General features: G+C 37.7%; 1 protein-coding gene across 1 annotated transcript; it reads right to left on the reverse strand.

Moving 5' to 3' along the window:
- Positions 1–4,668: 4,668 nt before the first annotated feature.
- On the reverse strand, positions 4,669–14,272 carry FAM169A (family with sequence similarity 169 member A). Its single transcript, XM_088535619.1, has 6 exons — positions 14,021–14,272; positions 12,581–12,709; positions 9,580–9,718; positions 7,138–7,303; positions 6,107–6,313; positions 4,669–5,304 (listed from the first exon to the last, which is right to left on the reverse strand). The coding sequence occupies exons 1-6, from the start codon at positions 14,142–14,144 to the stop codon at positions 4,747–4,749; spliced, it is 1,323 nt and encodes a 440-aa protein (XP_088391745.1). The 5' UTR covers positions 14,145–14,272; the 3' UTR covers positions 4,669–4,746.
- Positions 14,273–17,455: the final 3,183 nt, after the last annotated feature.

A 17,455-nucleotide genomic window follows, 5' to 3' on the forward strand; every position in this document is an offset into this window, starting at 1 on the left:
GACCCTAATCATTTCCAGACTTGTAACTCTAGCCAACAAGTCAAACTGGCCACTTTCTGTACCAGCTTCGTAATTTCTCTTACACTTTGCAATAGAGGCATTGCTTTTTTTAAAATATATTAAAAACGAAACAAAAACTGTTTTCTCCTCTTACTGAATCTAGTCTAGGACAATGTGTTAAACTGATAAAATAACCTGTAGCTTACCATGATTTACTTGTTTGTGAATAAAAGATTTGAAGCTGAGAGGGTCACAAGCAGTTAAGTCATTTGCTTGGAGAAAAAGCATTTTGTCAAGATAAGTGAGCCTGCGTTTAAGGAGCTCCTGTTTCACCTTTTGCTGGGCATTATCAAACAACATGACCAGTGTTCAATTTTCTGTTGCACAGTTGGGTTCTGTCCTCCTACTCCACTGCTGTGGCGTACAGGTACCTCAAGAACACTGCTAAATCTGTTGTGTTGCAAATACATTATTTCTTGTTAGCTGAATGGAATGGAAAAGCCATTCTTGCAATGTTTTGATAGAGCTGTGCAAAGCAACACTTTCTTTCAAAGTCTGTAACAGTGCACTGTGTGTTGCCTTTAAAATAAATGAAGTTCTGTAGAGAATGTGTTGCAGAATTCTAATTGCCTCATCTATAACAAAATAGACTGACTAGACTGCTTTAAAAAAAAAAGGAAAAACACAAATATGTAGGAGAGTGTAAACTGCAGATCACCTAACTGTAACATTCAGAGTAACCTGTTGTTCTTAAAAATGATCTGGAGTATAAGCCAACTGAAGTTCAACAAATTGCTTTAATAGGTTAACAAAAATAATTTAATAATTTTGAGCTTTTAAAGCTATGTGGTAGTAAATGGATTGAAAAATAGTGCTAAGTATGATAGCTATGCCTTTTGCAATAGTGATACACAAAAATGCCTCCTGTATAGCAGAGAGGGTTCAAATACTAAAAAAAAAAAGGGAGAAAAAAAATCACAAAATATAAGTTTAATTACTAGTTCAAAGCATTTCAAAACCAGTCAAGACAATACTAAAAAAAAAAAAGAAAAAACCTGAAACACACAGTAACAAGACTTAGTACAGTACTGTAGAATAGCAACACATTTTTCGTAAGATTTATAAAGAGCAAATTTATAACAGGGTACCACTACTATAGAAAACATCTAACACCACATTTGTGAAAATAAATTTAGAAGTGTATTTTCTTGGAAATAAAATTTTATAAAGGTCACTCAGAGCAGAGAAGCTGAAACTTAGGCCTATTTATTGCTATGTTTAACTTAGTAATGTTGATGCCACTGTAAATGACCATTTGCTTACTGACACCTACAGAATGAAATAGTATAAAAAAACAACCTAAGGTCAGACATAATTTAAAATAAGTTAAGAGTACTTTTTGCAGATGTGTACACATTTTCATGTAAAGGGCTATGAAGCATGAGAACAACAAACAAGAATTCTGCATGAAATGAGCAAAAGACCCCAAAAAAGTGTTTGTTAAAACTCAACAAGCTGCACAAGACATTTGAACAAGTGCTGGATTCAAATACAAAACCATTTTCCATCGAAAAGCAAGGCTGAAGTCACAAATAAACATTCTTTAAGCTCTATTCCTAGACTAAATAAAGCTCAAAAATAATACCGCTTGCTTTTTTGTACACATGTAGTTCCAAAGCATGTTGTAATAATATTTGGTACAAAGTTGTAGAAAGTCAATGTTTCAATTGTTGATTGCTGGTGTAGTAAGATCTTAAAAATTCTTTAGCAATTCAATGGCAATAGGCCAGAAAGTTAACAGAGGAAAAAACACCTGTCCAAGCCTAAAAAAAAAAAAAATCTGGTTTTTTATCCCCCCAAAGGAAAAACACTTGAGTCACCACAGTAGTCAGATATGTCCTCCTGCATTAATATAACAGAAGGTACAGCCTATTAAACTATGGTTCCAATGGGAAAATCAGTATTGTGAGCAACACTGACTTCATGACAGTGCTTGAGATTTTCTGCTTAGTATTTACTCTAAGGTCATCAATGCCAAGTAAGTTCTTACAGAAAATAAACTGTGCCCTGCAGTCCAAAGTACTGGTGCAATCACAGCTAGAACTGACTAGTTTTCCCAGACCACCTCAGGTCTCAGAATTCCCAATCACAGCTGGACTGCCCCATTCTGTTCTTAAGAATCAGGCCAGCAGCTGCTGCCTTAGGTACCCTCGATTTACCGAAATAGCTACTCAAGAGTACACTTAAATACTGAACTTACATTCACACATTTAACCACCCCCAAAACGCTCACTTGAATCCAAGTCTGACAATCCAATAGCACTGCTGAAATATTTATGTATTCAACACGTAAAGAATAAGTTATTAACTGAAATCAGTACTGACTTAGCTGTGAAAAGAGAGAGCTAAATGACCTTTTCTCATTAGCACTGCTTTCCAACCTTAAAGGGGAATACGAGTGATACCAAAATATTCACGAAAAATCCAGTTAGAAACAATTGAAATAACTGGGACTTTGATAAACAAAAGAATCCTTGAATTATTACAAGTAGGTACATTTTTATCAATTGAAGAAATCAACAGATTAATGCTTAGGAAAGCTTACTCTAACGAATGAAAGATGGGGTTACAATACAGTTTATTCAACCCTCCATACTAATTACCATCAATCCTCACAAAGCCCACCTCCTCTCAATGCAATATAGGTTTTCTAGCCATCATGTTCTCACTTTTTTACAATAACTCTTAGAACTAGAAAGAGAAGCCATATTATAGATGACAGAAATTGTCTCATGTGCTTCACAGAAAATGTTTAGTTTCAGGAATGCTTACGGTTCACTTGAATAAGCTTATCGTGGAAGGTCTTGAACATTCAGCAAGGGTGCACAGCGGTACCTGTACATTCCAGCTAAGTGGAATCCAGAAACCCAGTTTACCTCAGCGATTCCATGTACCCTAAATCCAAAACTTAGGCAACCCATAGTTCTAAAAATCCATTTTTTATGTGTCTCTGAACAAATTAAAAAGGAGCATGGTACTGTTCATTTCAGCCAATTAAGGAAGAATGTGTCTTACACAGTTAAAACATCTTATAAATATAGTTAAATTGTACAAGCACAAAAATCTAAGAATAGATTCTTGTATTTGCTTCACAGGGAGATAAAAATTAAGACAGCATTGCAATTATTCAAGTGAACCTTGTACTTAGAAATCCTAAACATCAATTTCCAGATACCTCTTTTCAAGACACTGTAGGAGCCCGTGTTACTAACCTTAGAAAAGATAAAGCAGAACAAATAGTTCTGTGAATTCCTGTCCTTAGAAGCACTGCTCTTCCTTATTCCTAGAACCACTCTTCTTTCTTGTTCCTGAGTTTTTAACCCATTCTGAGAGGAGCTTCATTTATTGAAAGTAGCATATAGCAAATCAGGAAATAGCTTACAGCATATGTGTCAGTTTAAGTTAAATATATGCCTGCGGAGAGTACCTCTGAAGTGAAACATGCTTGAATAGCCTGATTCGATTTCTGCCTGTTTGCATATTGCAAAGCTTCATTGCTGCTTTTAAGAAAGCAATAGGCTGCGAAGTTACCATCCCAGGAATTACATCCAAATTAGAAAAAGAAAGTGGGAGTCAGAAGTATTTGCTGCAATCTCCTGCTAACTCCTAAAGGCATAGGAGTCTGGCAAAAAAAGCACTTGCTTAAATCCCCACTAATATCCACACTAATGAATGTCACATCCACCTGCAATGCCAGAGCACACGGGAGTCACACATCTGGCAAACGCATTTTAATTACCCAAAGCACCAGCTAAGCATTTTGAAAACACAAACCACCACTTCCATTCAGATCAGTGCTAGATCAAAAACCGCAAAATCCTTTTCCTGAACCATAACAAGTCAGTCATCAAGTGTCCATACAACACAAGCAAATAGTTAGGAAGGCATCTAACAACTCTGTGTACTGAAATCTGCACTCCATACATTCTGGAAAACTTACACACAGCAAAACACTTGCTTTGGAATCTACAAATACTCTACTGTGTAGACTTCTCTAAATCTTTCCTTAAAGAACTTGATTATCCGAGTGTACTATGGCAGACACTGTGTTGACACCACCTCTGCTGACTCAGCTGTTTTAAATGATTAGCAAATAGTAGCTGGGAAACAGAGGGGGAAAATCTCCAGTCTGATTTTAGCAAAATACAGATGCTGCTTATGTTGATCTACTGAGTTGTACCTGACTGTATATTTTGAAACCTAGAATTACTTAATCTTTCATTCTTTAATCTCATCTGAGAAAGCCTATGCAAAGGAAACAAGAAAAGAGGAAGGATGTTCCTAGTTCTGCTTCTCTACACAGTACAGAACACAAGATTATAAAAATTCCAGAGTGATGTCTATGGGAATTTAAGCGACCTTAAGAGACCGTTCTTGGCCTATTGACCATTTTTCTTCCCAGGGTGCCACCTGAACTATGCAAACTGTTCTTTGCTAGCACAACTTCTGTATTATTCAGCATGAATCCTTTATAAAAGGAGGAGACTGGCCATTTACTTTCATGCTCTGATGAAGCTCAAAGTATAGAGGTTAAAAATTCAAGAAAACTTGAGGAAAGGTGATAAATCCCAAAAGGAAGTCCAACCCAATATTTTAAACATGTGTGTCCCATACGGTTTGGTTATACCCTACTGTTTTAAACAAAATAATAACTTTCTTACAAACAGATGAATTAATATTTCATTTTTAGGCTGGTTTTCCTTTTTTCTTGGGTGGACCTTTGTACCCTTTGGCCTTTCTCCTCAAGGTTCTCCGATCTACAATGGGTACCTCAATCTCTGCTTCCTCAGAGCTGCTGTCGGCAGCCCTCTCTGCTGTGGTCTGCGTGTGCTGTTCCATCTGCTCTGCAGACTCTTCTGGCTGCTCTTCTGCCTGGTTCTTCTGGCCCTCCTGTCCAGAAGGCTGCTGAAAAGAAACACCCTCAACTTCAACTACTATCAAAGAACTCTGACCCACGGCAATGGGGGCCTCCTGCGAATTGTGCCCTGCCTCCTCATTTTGCTCTTCCACGGAGGAAGTTGTTTTGGGCGACATGTTTTCAGAAGCAGATTCTTCTGCTGCTTCGGTCACCACTGAGTTTGGCAGGCCATTGTCTGAGGGTTCATCCCTTGGAGCCAAAGCAACTGCATTTTCTTCCTTCAATGATTTCTTCTTTTCAGCTTCTTGCTGCTCTTCTTCACTGCCATCCTTCTCTAAAGGTGGAGTTTCTTCAGCCAGCACCTCTGAATTATTTGCATTTAAAACCTTTTTTTTGGGGGGGAGGGGGAGTGGGAGAGGAGGGGAAGAGAAGAGAAGAGACAAGACATCAAAAGGACAATTAAATTTAAGATACAAGATACTGGACATTGAAAACTCTTACGTAGGGACCTCAGAGAACACGTTGGCATTCAGCAGCTCTCAGTACTACATGCATGGTTAACAAACCAGTCCTCCTCTTGGCATAAAATACCTTTGCAGACTGCATTGGATATTTAGAGATTGCCTTCTACTTCCAAATTTGTAATTTGGGCTCAGGTACAACATTAACATTTTGAAATTAATGCCCCCCCCCTTTTTTTTTTTTAAAAAAAAAAAAAAAAACAGAAATAATTAGCATCACTTTGCTAGCATAACGTCCCATAACAATCTGCTTTTACACCATAAACCCAAACCAATAAAATCTGTATTCTAGAGGGGTAGTCTCAATTGGTAGTACCAACAATTAATTGCTTGCACACTTTATCACAGAAAACTACCACACAAACCAAAGTTGTGACTTTTCACACATATCTGACTATTGTAGAGAGAAATAACTGGTTTCATTACTGGCAAGGCAAACGGGAGTATCTTTCTCTTAGGGACCAGGTGCATGCATTCCCTGCTTCTGCATATTAATAGAGTCTGTTTATTAATTGATTTAATCTGTCCTGATATTTTTTTCTTCCAAGGAATTCATAAAGCGATGACAGGGAAAGCTGCTTTCTATCCATTATGTAACGAAGAAAGTGAAGCATTCAGTGAAGTATACAGAAAAGAAGGACTTAAAAGTGTTGCTGCCTCCTCTCACCTTATCTGATACTGTGTCTTCTGAAGGTTTTGCTGGAGGTTCAAGGACTAATGGCACAAACAGGGTTAAGGGTTCTTCTCCTCGATTTTCAGAGTGCAATTTTGAATCACCACTTAAAACTTCACTTACAGTCTCCTCTTCAGCCATAAGTGAGGTCTTACCACTTTCTTCTGCTACCTCACCATTAAAAGATTCTGGTCGAGTTTCCTGAAAATCACATTTTTAAGTCAAGGGTGTGCCCAGTCACTGTTGCCAGACATCAGTGGGTACATTTATGATCTCAATTTGCTTCACTTAAGTGAAAGTCACAGTTTCATTGTGACTTATACTGTTGCTAGCAAAAGAGTTAAGTACTTGTTATACATCTCACAAGTATGCAAGTTGCAGACATTCCTTCAAATTGTAGGTTAAAGAACTGAACAGTGTAAGCTCCACTCTCCCACAGATCAGTAGGAACATAAAATTCTGTAGATATTGCTGGACACAGTGGGCACTCCCAGATTTGAATTTATCTAGTAAGAAGTCTTGTGAAAAAGTGGTTGAATTTAAATATAAAAGCGTCGTAAGCATGTAAGGCAGTGAAGGGAAAAAAAAAAAAAAAAGCAGTCACTGAAGTGTATCAGTTATTAGCTCCTTCAAGCCTTTTTTTTTTTTTCTTAGATATATTGGATCAGTTCTTGACCCTATTCCAATTCTCCACAACATCTGAGTGGGACAAATCAACTACAAAAGCTAGAAATACTCCTTAGACAGGCTAGAAATTCACTTCACTTCAAGATCCTACGAACTCTAAAAAAAAAAGTAAGCAAAAAAGCAAGTTCCCCTGACACTAATCCTGCACAGCTTTAGCTTTTAATGTGGAATTCTTAAAGCACTGGTATGACAGTCTAAGAGTCAATAAAGACATGGATCAAGGCAGCTAGAACTATATTTAACAGAAACTGTAGTTTCGTATTGAAAACTTGCCATCTGCCATCAATGTCACTTCCATATCCCTTGGCTTGAGTCTTGCCCATTGACACCCAGCTCACCTCCTTTTCAGTCTGTTTCTCAGGGGGTGATGCAGGTAACTCTGTTTCCGATGCAGGCTGATTCTCATTGTCAACAATCATATCATCATCGTTCTTGTCAGCATTTTCCTCTGATTCTTCTGCTAAATCTTCTGAGTTTTTAGCTGAGTGGGCAAGTGGTTCCAGTCTGCAGCAGATATTAAGATAGTTACTTTATCTTTTTCTAATAAATACATAACTTTGGTGGTCAGCAAGGAAATCATTCTCCCATGACCAACTCTAAAGTTGTTATATTTCACACTGTGGGAAATACAAATTCAGAAATATAAATGCATCAAAGAATGGCTATTTCTTAAGGAGGTGAGAGATATTAACAGACAAAATTGCTGCAGTACAGCAGTACAGTACTGCACATAAAGTACAGACATCTATCCCACATCCAGTGTGTGTAAAGTTCTCTAAATCTGTTATTTGAAAATTAAAAAAACAGTAATCCACCAAGTATTTAAAAGCTGCAAACGGGTGAGAGAAGAAGAAACTTCACCTCACCCACTGTAGGAACAGTTAAAAATTATGCAGCTTCATAAGCAATTATGTTTATACAACCATTGAACATGCACGACTTACAAACACCATGACTGGGTAATAACCCGAGTTGATTAACACATTCTGGCTGAAGATACAGCCGGTTAAAGATTAAGCTAGCAAACACCTAAAGATGAAGCTTTGCAGCACCTGACACGTTGTGACACCATCTCAAACATTCCAATATTTCTGAAATGATAAATCTGAGGTGCGCTGGAGTAGTACACTGGAGTAGTATATGCAAATCAAAATGAGAAGGTTATGGATCTGCACAAGGCTGCTTTACAGTTCCACAACTGCAGTATTAGAGGGACTCGTGCCTAAGGGCTGTCCAAGAGGGAGGCTTTGCTAGGAGAGCAGCTCTAGCCAAAGGACAAACCCCTGAGGGAAGACCCTGCCCTGCTTTCAAAGGTGCTCAGAAGGGAGAGCAAACTGCCCTGAGAATTTACTGTAGCTCAGAACCACATTACACTCCTCATGCACAGGAGCAGCAGCCTCTTGTTTGAGTACACCTTGCAATGCCCAAAATACACACTTTCAGTGACAGAGGCCAGTCCTCTCTCACACTCAAGTAGCCACGTATTATTAGTCACAAGTCAGAGGATTTCTGAACCTGTGGCAAAGTGAGGCCCTGCCATGTGGCCTGTCCTGAAGCCTCTAGGAGGGCGCTGCCCCTCTGCAGTCCCACAGAGCAAGTAGCAAGTAAAAACTAGGCTGTAGCTACATGAAGAAACCTGGGAAACCACTCAGCGTGGCAGCCAGTTGAAACCAAATCAGTTTCGTGAAAGTGGGTCAAATTTCTCTATGGAGAGCAAATCACAAAACAGATTTCTGAGGGCTGAGCTACAGGAGGCCTGCAGGTTTGCACAAGCTGCATTCCAGGTGCTGCAAGCAGGCAAGCAGTGTCCGCTACAACAGCGCTGCAACAGAATACCCAGCCTCAGGGGAAATTCTGGTTTGGGGCTTTTTTTTTTTTTTAATGAAACCCAATGAAACAAAACTTTGAAGGATTTCCCAGGAAATAATCAGATCCTTTTCAGAAAGATAGATTTTTTTCCTTTCTCAAAAAGGCAGATTTTCAGAGACAAGAGAGTAGAAGGGATTAGAAGAAAGAAATAAAATGTGTCTGTGACTGTACATTATGCTCACACACACAGGCATGAGGAGGAAGGAGCTTTTACTAAAATAACCATAGCTTTGCTTTCTGGATGGATTTCTTGTCTTGTAAGAACTATTTTAACACACACACACACACACACACACAGACTTTCTTTTTTATTATTTAGTAAGAGCATGAATATAAGCCTATTTTTTTCTAGTATATAAGTCTTGGTCGGATGGCTCTAAATCAGAATTTATCAAAAGCATTTTTCTTTAAAGAAGGATGATTTCCTGCAACTATTTTGTTATTAAGTGACAAGCAGTAACCATCCTCCAAACTAAATAGTCAGATTTTATTCAGCTGTACCATAAGAAGATGTCAGAAAGGGACTTCTCTCCAAAGATTGCACATAGCATGGTGGAGAAATGTCCAGCTATGTTATTATAAGGAATCATGCTGTGTAAATACAGATGTTTTTACCTTAATGCAGACTGGTTTCCAACAGAACCTACTCCTATCAAACACACCCTCAGTCCTCTCTCTTTTTACTGTTCTTTCCAACATCTGTTGAGCTTTCAGAAACACTGGACGTTTTGGCCCAACCATTCTTCAGGTGCCATTTCAAATTCCTTTCTCACACCAGGCTTTATTTTCAAGCAAGCAAGAGTAGGAAAAAGGGACTGGAAATGCCAAGTGCCACACTGGTGTAGACCCCAGCAGTTTGTGACTGCCTAAACAACAAGATAATGTTATCAGCATAATGTGCGCTCCTTTACCTGTTTTCTGACACATGAGGAGTATTTTCTTCACCTCCTTTAGAAATTTCAGGCTCAGATTCCTGGCTATTTTTTCCTATCCTGGGGCGTTTTAAATGACTGCTTCGTGTCCGAATGGAAACGGATGTTACAGTAGGCTCTTAGGAGGAGGAAAACATATACACAAATACAAGTGAAGAAAAGCAGTTTGCAGAAAACTGCACACAGAATTTTTCCCCTAATCATTTCATTAAAACAAATGAGTGCAAGAGAAAAGTGAAGCAGCATTTCATTATGGTACTTATTTTCTGAACACACGTACATAGCCTTGTTATCAAGGCTTATTACAATTAATCTTATAAATTGGATCGTAGCTCTTAGAGCTTTCACCTGCTCTGCAGATGAATAAACTAAGTTACGAAGAGTCTGCTAACCTAGTAATTCATCACAATCACAATATTAACAGTCAGTGTTAGTTTTACCTTCAGATGTGTTTGCATGGACCTCTAGTGATTCTTTGCCTTTTTGAGATTCAGCCTAAAGGAAAAGCAAGACCAATGTTATTCTAAAGATGTTCATCTTCCCTTCTCTTACTGCACCTTTCTTAAACATTATTCCATAGTCACTATACTACAGAAAACTGTATACAGCCATTCTTAATTTAAAATACATTTATATTCTATAAACGTTATAAAGTGTATATATATAAAATTATTATGAATTTTTATGTCTTACGTCTCAACAGCTTAAGTTTTTGATCACCTGGTCTTGACTAGAAGCATTTTTTTTACTGCATATTACTTCTGATCCCCACACACAAGATCAGACTTCTGCATAACTGGACATTACAAACAACACTAGCAAGTTTTTTGTAACCAGTATATAGTAGGTGTCCATAAAATTAACTGCTAGAAATCTTTTTTTCCAGCTCTTCTTTTTGTAGAAACCCCAGAATGTACACCAGAGTAGATAAAATTTAGCAGAACAGTTTTATTTTTACATTTGTATACTTTGTATATTTTTTATAACATGCAATAAAATACAGCAACCCACAGATCATCTTTAAAGAAAAAAAAATATTAAAAAACAGTCAAAAAAGAGAACTTAGTGAAAGATGGAACCACTAAATTCAACAGAGAAATGCAGTTCCAGTTGTCGGGGATGGCAGTTCTGTTTTGTTTAACGGTTCACCAGCTTTTAAACTTTGCAGAACTCTGTACAGACAGTGCAGGTGCCAGAAAAGAGCAGCCAGCAATCCTAACAGGCGAGGAGGAACTCAAGCAGCTTGGGAACCCAGTGTCTACTATCATCTTCTTGATCATGGCAAAAGACAGGGCTTGAATTCTCAACTCACAACCACAAAAAACCCTAAGAACTATTAACTTTCCTCTGCTATTCCAAGCACATCCACATGATGCAACCAAATATGCATTTTTATGAAATGTTTTTGCAGAAATGATCATTAGCACAATCTATCTGAATCTGCAGGTCAGTGATAATGCTCAAAACAGTCTTATGAATCAAAGACTTTTATACCAGTTTTATACCAGCAACTAAGTTGCTGCATTCTCATCATTTACATATTGAAAGCATCGCTATTTTGCCATCGGTTTTGTTTTGGGAAATGTTAATTTTCTCAACTACAAAAACAGACATTTGATTTAGGCTTTACATTTAAATTTGATATCTAAAGGGATGAAAACACCAATTCAAATACTATTTCCCATTTTCATGATTCAATAAGCCACTGACTTTTATGAGAACATAGTCACATCTTAACATTACAGATGCTCTGAAACACAGAAATCCACCCTCCCTATCTTTGGAGGTATAAACTACTCCCAAGAACATTCTGTGTAGTGTTGGTACACAAGTGGAATGGAGGAACAGATGCCTCAAACAAACAAAAAATATTCTCAACTACATACCCAGCAGCTGAAATTAGATGAAGATTTTAACTACCTATAAAGAAAGCTGTAATCCTTCTATGTGGATAACATATAACCCTGAATACAAACTAAACACTTCCCACCATATTCAGCTGTGGTGCGAGTGAGCATTTCTATAAACACCTGTCTTTACTCTCTCCGTTCCTACTGTTCAACAGCCTTTCTGGAGAGTTTAATCTCTTGAGATAGTTAAATATTCTCCTCCTCTAAGCAGCCTGCCAGCAGCTCAAGTTACTAGACTCTGGCAGTTGTGACACAGACTCCTTTCCTTCAGGAGAATAATGATGGGGAAAACCCTAACAAAATATATTTTTAGCCCCAGGTTAGTCATCAGTGTGAAGTCCAAGTCAGTACATACATGGATATCAAACAAGCATAACATACTGTTTTATCAAACACATCAATCCGCTAGAATCATTCATTTCTGAACTTCAGTAAACTTTTTAAAACTTTTTTAAAAGCTAAAAATATTTACTGAACATAAAGAACAGGTAATTAAAGATGAAAGAATAGAACAAGATGCATAACGATTATAGAAAAAGTAGAAGAAATATAATAGATGTAGATATATAATAAATAGAATAGATATAAAATATATAATATAGATATAAAATCTATTATAGTAGATATAATAGATAGATATAATATATATAATAATATAAAAGAAGTACAGAAGAAAAGTTTGAGAGCTTTTAAGAGATTGAAAACATTCTGTGTACCTACACTTAGCTGTGTTTTGGGCTTTGTCTTCTGTTCATTTGTTTCAGATCCTACTGCTGATTGCAGAAAATCCTCCCCGCTCTGGAAGCTCATACTTTCTTTCTGTGAAGCCTCTTCTGCTAAAAGTAATTAAAAGGGGCAGAAGGAAAAAAGAAAGATTACAATATCTTTGTTTAACAATTAGTCTTTCTGAACATGATCTCACAAGACCTCAGGACAAGTAAAATTTCTCTATTACTTTCTGTGAGAAATGTTCAAGGGAGTTCCTGTAGGAAAAACAACCTACAAAACTTTTACAGGGCCATAAAGTAACAAAATCAATCATACATACCTGTAATACCTAAAATACACACCTGTAATTTTGAGCCTTCTCCTTTGCAATATGGTGGCAACAGAAGTCAGCTGGTACCAGTGTCCTGGTTCCTGCACTTCCCATAAAAGATCATGATCCCCAGGGTACTTCTCAAGGTAGCGCTTACAAACTGAAAAAAAGTAATAATTTAAGAGAAAAAAGTCCTGATTTTTACATTATATACTCAGCTGTAAACTTAGAAGTTTATCTGATATAAATTAAATTGAAAGCTTCCATCATACACATAAGCCACCAAAAATAGAGCCACTGAACAAGTGGTCCAGCCTGCTATCTCTTTGCCATCTTTCTCAGTAAATCCTTCCCTTCAGGTTTAAGCACTTTCCACTGTTACATTTATAGGCCCTTGTAAAAAGCACTCTTTGGGAACGCAAACACATTGCCATTGAATGCCATTTATTATCATACACTTTCGGAATACTTTCTTCTCTGCTATCCCTTCCCCTTTTTGCTCCCACTGCATGTAGCAAACATACACATGGAAAAGCTAGTTATGACACTATTTCATAGTGGGTGCTAGGAAAATGGCCACTTTTCAATTGATTCTCTCCTGAGGCATAACCTCGGCAGACAAGATCCTGATATATCACTCCTTGGCCAGAGAAATTCATTAGTCATTAAATTGTGCTCAAGACAGTCGGCCAGCTTAAGCCTAACAAACAAGGTCTACTCAGATCCAACTGCAGAGTGTAGTATTTTAAGAGCAGAAAGTTTCCAGTCACTTAGCAAAGAGGCGTAATGAATACAGGAACATGAATAGAGGGAACCCTGGCAGATGCACCAAGAGCTGGACAAGACAAAAAAAGCCTTGAGAAATTGGGCAAACGCAGCTGAACATAAACAATTCCAAGCAACATGATTTCCAGAAAGTTTGTCACTTCCTAGATACCATCTCTCCCTTGGGCTGTTAATGATAGAGCAGTGATCTCCTTGTACACTAAAAGTTTGCCTCCTTACACTTAAGTTAAAACATAGCCAAGATTGTTCACTTGACTAGACATCCTGAGAAAGTCAACAGGGAGCCAATAATCAAATGTCACACATTTTTAACAAAATATTTCATCATTTTACCCAAGTGAGGGTTTTTAATCTTCACTGAATACAAGCACCTTTTAAAAGCCCTTAATGTGAGGGTGGTTCAGTGCTGGAACAGGTTTCCCAGAGAGGTTGTAGAGTCTCCATCCTTGGATATACTCAAAACCTAGCTGGATATGGTCCACCACAACCTGCTCCAGCTGATCCTGCTTGAACATGAGGGTTAAACCAGATTAACTGCAGAGGTCCCTCCCAGTCTCAACCATCTGTGGTATCTGTGACGACCCAGCCATGAACATGGAGCACTCACTCAGAACTTGAACACCACCACTCATTTGGACATAAAGGGAAAACAAAGACTACTAGAAGAATAAATCAAAGAGCTTGCCTGTGTATATGAAGGACGACAGCGGGTATCGTAAGCCAAGTCTATTTTCAGTAAAGGAATCCACAAAGTCTTCCAGCATCATTAGCCCCAGATCTTTTCCACGATGTTTCTTTCTTACAAACATTGTGTCTAACACAGGAAGCTTATAATTCTGAGTAAGGTAAGAGCTACAAACACTTCCTAAAACAATAAGGAGGAAATATCCATCAGTATTTCAGCACTGAGTGAAAAGGAATCAAAAAAAAAAAAAAAAAAAAAGCATGAATAGGACTTTTCTGTTTGTTACACAACTCCTCAGGAAAAAAAATATGAAGACTGCAATTCAGCTCTTGTTGAAGCAATGAAACAGTAACTCTAGATTTTGAAATGATGCAAAAAAAAGTTTTGCATAGAAAATTTCCCATATGTAGCACATATAATGCACAGTTAAGACTGTGATAATACAGATATTTCGATATCAGAGGGTTCACTGACTACAGAGCCAATGATGACAAAGTGATGTCATTTAATAGCATTAGAATAGCACCACAACTAGTCAGTTCATCTGAGGATTCCACCCTTTTTCATATTTCAGTATATTTTGCCAGACAGTGTGAATGATGCCAATAAATATTTTTTTCCTCTAATGAGACTAGAGAGAAATATAGAGTCTTCTATAGGATTTAGTTTATCCTTACAGTACCTTTTAAGACCAGTAAAAACAATTATCTTCATTTTTCAAGCAAGGAAAACAAGCAGGAACTTGAACAGAACTTGGACAGCGTCTGGGATATTAATCAGGCTCAGGCACTTTTCTAACCATATGTATGTATGGTCAGTGACCCAGCCAGTTCATTACTGTATTTTAATAGGCTACAAGGACCCATGTTTCTGCTAGAGATGTGTGGGACATCTTCATGGAGTCTCCAGTACCATAATTAAACCATAATACATTAGCCCCTTCTGGGGGTAAAATAGAAATACCAGAAAGTTCCTCCCTGATCCAAAAAATTATACTCTATGACGTGTCATCAATGTACTAAACAGCCTATTGCCAAATACCAAATTTTATTTGACGAAACCTGAAAGACCACAATAAAGTTCAAAATAACTAAAAGAGAATGTTCTAGAAAAACAAGAAAAACAGAAAATCTGTAAGATTGCTGGCATAAACATGTTGGCTGAACTGTTAACTCTGAGGGAGTGCATGTGAATGGAAGGAAAGGGAATCTCTTTGTCAACACTAAGCATAGCTGAGGCTTGTGCCCATAAGTAAGATTTTTTTTGTTGTAAAATACTGGAGAAAGATTTTGCAGAATCAGATAACATTTTCTGATTTCAGATAAACAGGAGCTTCACATTCTGGAGCTAGTCAGGCATTAAGCAGGTAAAATACAGGATTACTGTCTAATTTCCACAAATGTTCCATTCCAAGTGAATTTCAGATTAACCAAAAATGATGCAGCCTTGTCCAACATATGTGAAAAACAAACAAACCAAGAACACCCTTGTGCTTTCACATTACCAATATGTCATCATACAGCACGAGCACACAGCTTCGAAATTAAAGAGGGAAAAGCACAAGAGACATTTTCTAACCTCCGATTTCAAATACATCAACAGAGGAAGCCAGAGAAACAGCAAAAGAACTTGATATGAATACTAGAACTCAGAACAACGCACAGCTTTGGTCTCATATTAGCTGCAAAGGAAGCTTATGCTTGCTTGTAAACTGATTTTGATCTGTCTACTACGCCTTAAAAACAGATAGAATATATGCCAAGCTAACACTAAACAATTGTCCTATGGAGAAAAAAAAGGTTTCAAATACATCTCATTTTTAAGGGTTCAGATACCTTAATATACAAGCTAGATTCAAGTACCACCTTTTTAGATTCCTAAATCACACAAGCATTTAAACTACTTCTAGAAATTTTAACTGCAGTCCAATCTTTCATGAATTAAAAAAGAAAAACAACACTAACTCACTAGCCTGCACATTTTACAAGGTCTAGCTACACACGGTATTATTCAAATACACTTCCCTGTCTCACCTCTTCACCCACACCCAGAAAAAAAAATCCCCAAAATACACAAGTGTTTTACCTGTAGGTTTAACAGAATAGAACCCAACAGCCTCTCCTTTTTCCCACATGATCTTAGCATACTCATTGCTACCATGGCAGAGAAATGGGATCTCGTTTTTTTCTATTTCTTGTTTCCGATAAATAATTCGATTCAGAACATAGAGAACCACCCTCTCTCCAACCGACTTCACCTAAGGAAAACAAAGAACATTTTAGAAGAGCAGCTAGTTAAGCTAATACTGAATGAGTAGAGACCTTATTTTTCAAAAGCACCAGTTAGCACAACTGCAGGAGAAGCCTCAGGCGCTCAAGCAGGACAAAACCAGGTTTTTCTGAAGACAGGAGATGCTCTGAAGCCACAGCAATAGTTTATGTGAAAAACACTACCACAGACGAAGGATATTTCACAACTTCAACATCAGTCCCAACCCAATGGGTAAATACTTGGGGCTGAGAAGAGAACTTTTTTGACTTAACTCAGAATATTTGGGGATTTAAGAAACATTCACCACACGGAAGCAGGATGTCAGCATCAGACTTATCAGGCCAGCAGGTAACTGGAGACCTACAAGTCATGATGAGCCCTCACTTGGTTGCAGAACTCAGCACATTCAAATCAACTGCTGATAGAGTGGCAGACAACAGGACATTATGCCATGGAAGAAAGAGTTGTAACAGTTTCTGTGGTATAGACAAGTTAAAAACGAAATCCAAAAAAAAGTAGCCACCAAGATGAGTGCCCAAATTCAATGAGCAGATATGAACAGCAGTGCTGAGGGTGAGGGGGGGAGATTTAGTGTTTTGAAAAAACAAAATCTGAACTATATAGGCATCAATAAGGGTAAAAAAAAACACCTATGAAATAAATAAAAAACAAACAAAAAAACATACAAAGATACCAGGCAACTAGTATGTTCCTAACGCCCCTGTATCCAACTCTTTTGTTGAAAGTTTTCTCTCAGTATTTCTATCTTACTAATCACCTGCTAAGACTGACAGGTTTTCCTACAATACAATGCTTCACTCTCCCATGACATTTCAATATCCCCAGATATACTATATCCTGAAGAGCAAGGAAAAAACATCATTAACAGCAAAATACTTTTCATAAAAAGTGACCACACAAGCATCACACTCTTTCTAGACAGTATGTTCAAAACCAAATTCCCTTTCCCCCACTACTGATTCCAGTATTCCCTTTGATCCTGCTTTTATATGAGGTGGCTAACTCACTTCCAAATTAAAACAAAACATATTACATCTCATACACCAGCTACTTGTCATTATCTTGATGGAGAAGCACAATTGCTGGGGGAACAGTGGAGTTCTTTACCTGCTGAAGTCCGTCCCTAGAAGGTACTGATGTTCG

Source organism: Tinamus guttatus, unplaced genomic scaffold (assembly GCF_059628265.1).
Source record: "Tinamus guttatus ecotype Peru unplaced genomic scaffold, ASM5962826v1 Tinamus_guttatus_pri_ptg000637l, whole genome shotgun sequence".
Classification (NCBI taxonomy): Eukaryota; Metazoa; Chordata; class Aves; order Tinamiformes; family Tinamidae; genus Tinamus; species Tinamus guttatus.

What these genes read in the sequence shown, in the direction of transcription:
- FAM169A (XM_088535619.1), bottom strand. Translation starts at nt 14,144, where the DNA reads ATGTTTGTAAGAAAGAAACATCGTGGAAAAGATCTGGGGCTAATGATG. An exon ending in GAGAAGGCTCAAAATTACAG is followed by an intron (nt 9,719 to 12,580) that starts GTGTGTATTTTA and finishes CCTCCTCCTAAG; the next exon opens with AGCCTACTGTAACATCCGTT. An exon ending in AGAAACAGACTGAAAAGGAG is followed by an intron (nt 6,314 to 7,137) that starts GTGAGCTGGGTG and finishes TGTGATTTTCAG; the next exon opens with GAAACTCGACCAGAATCTTT.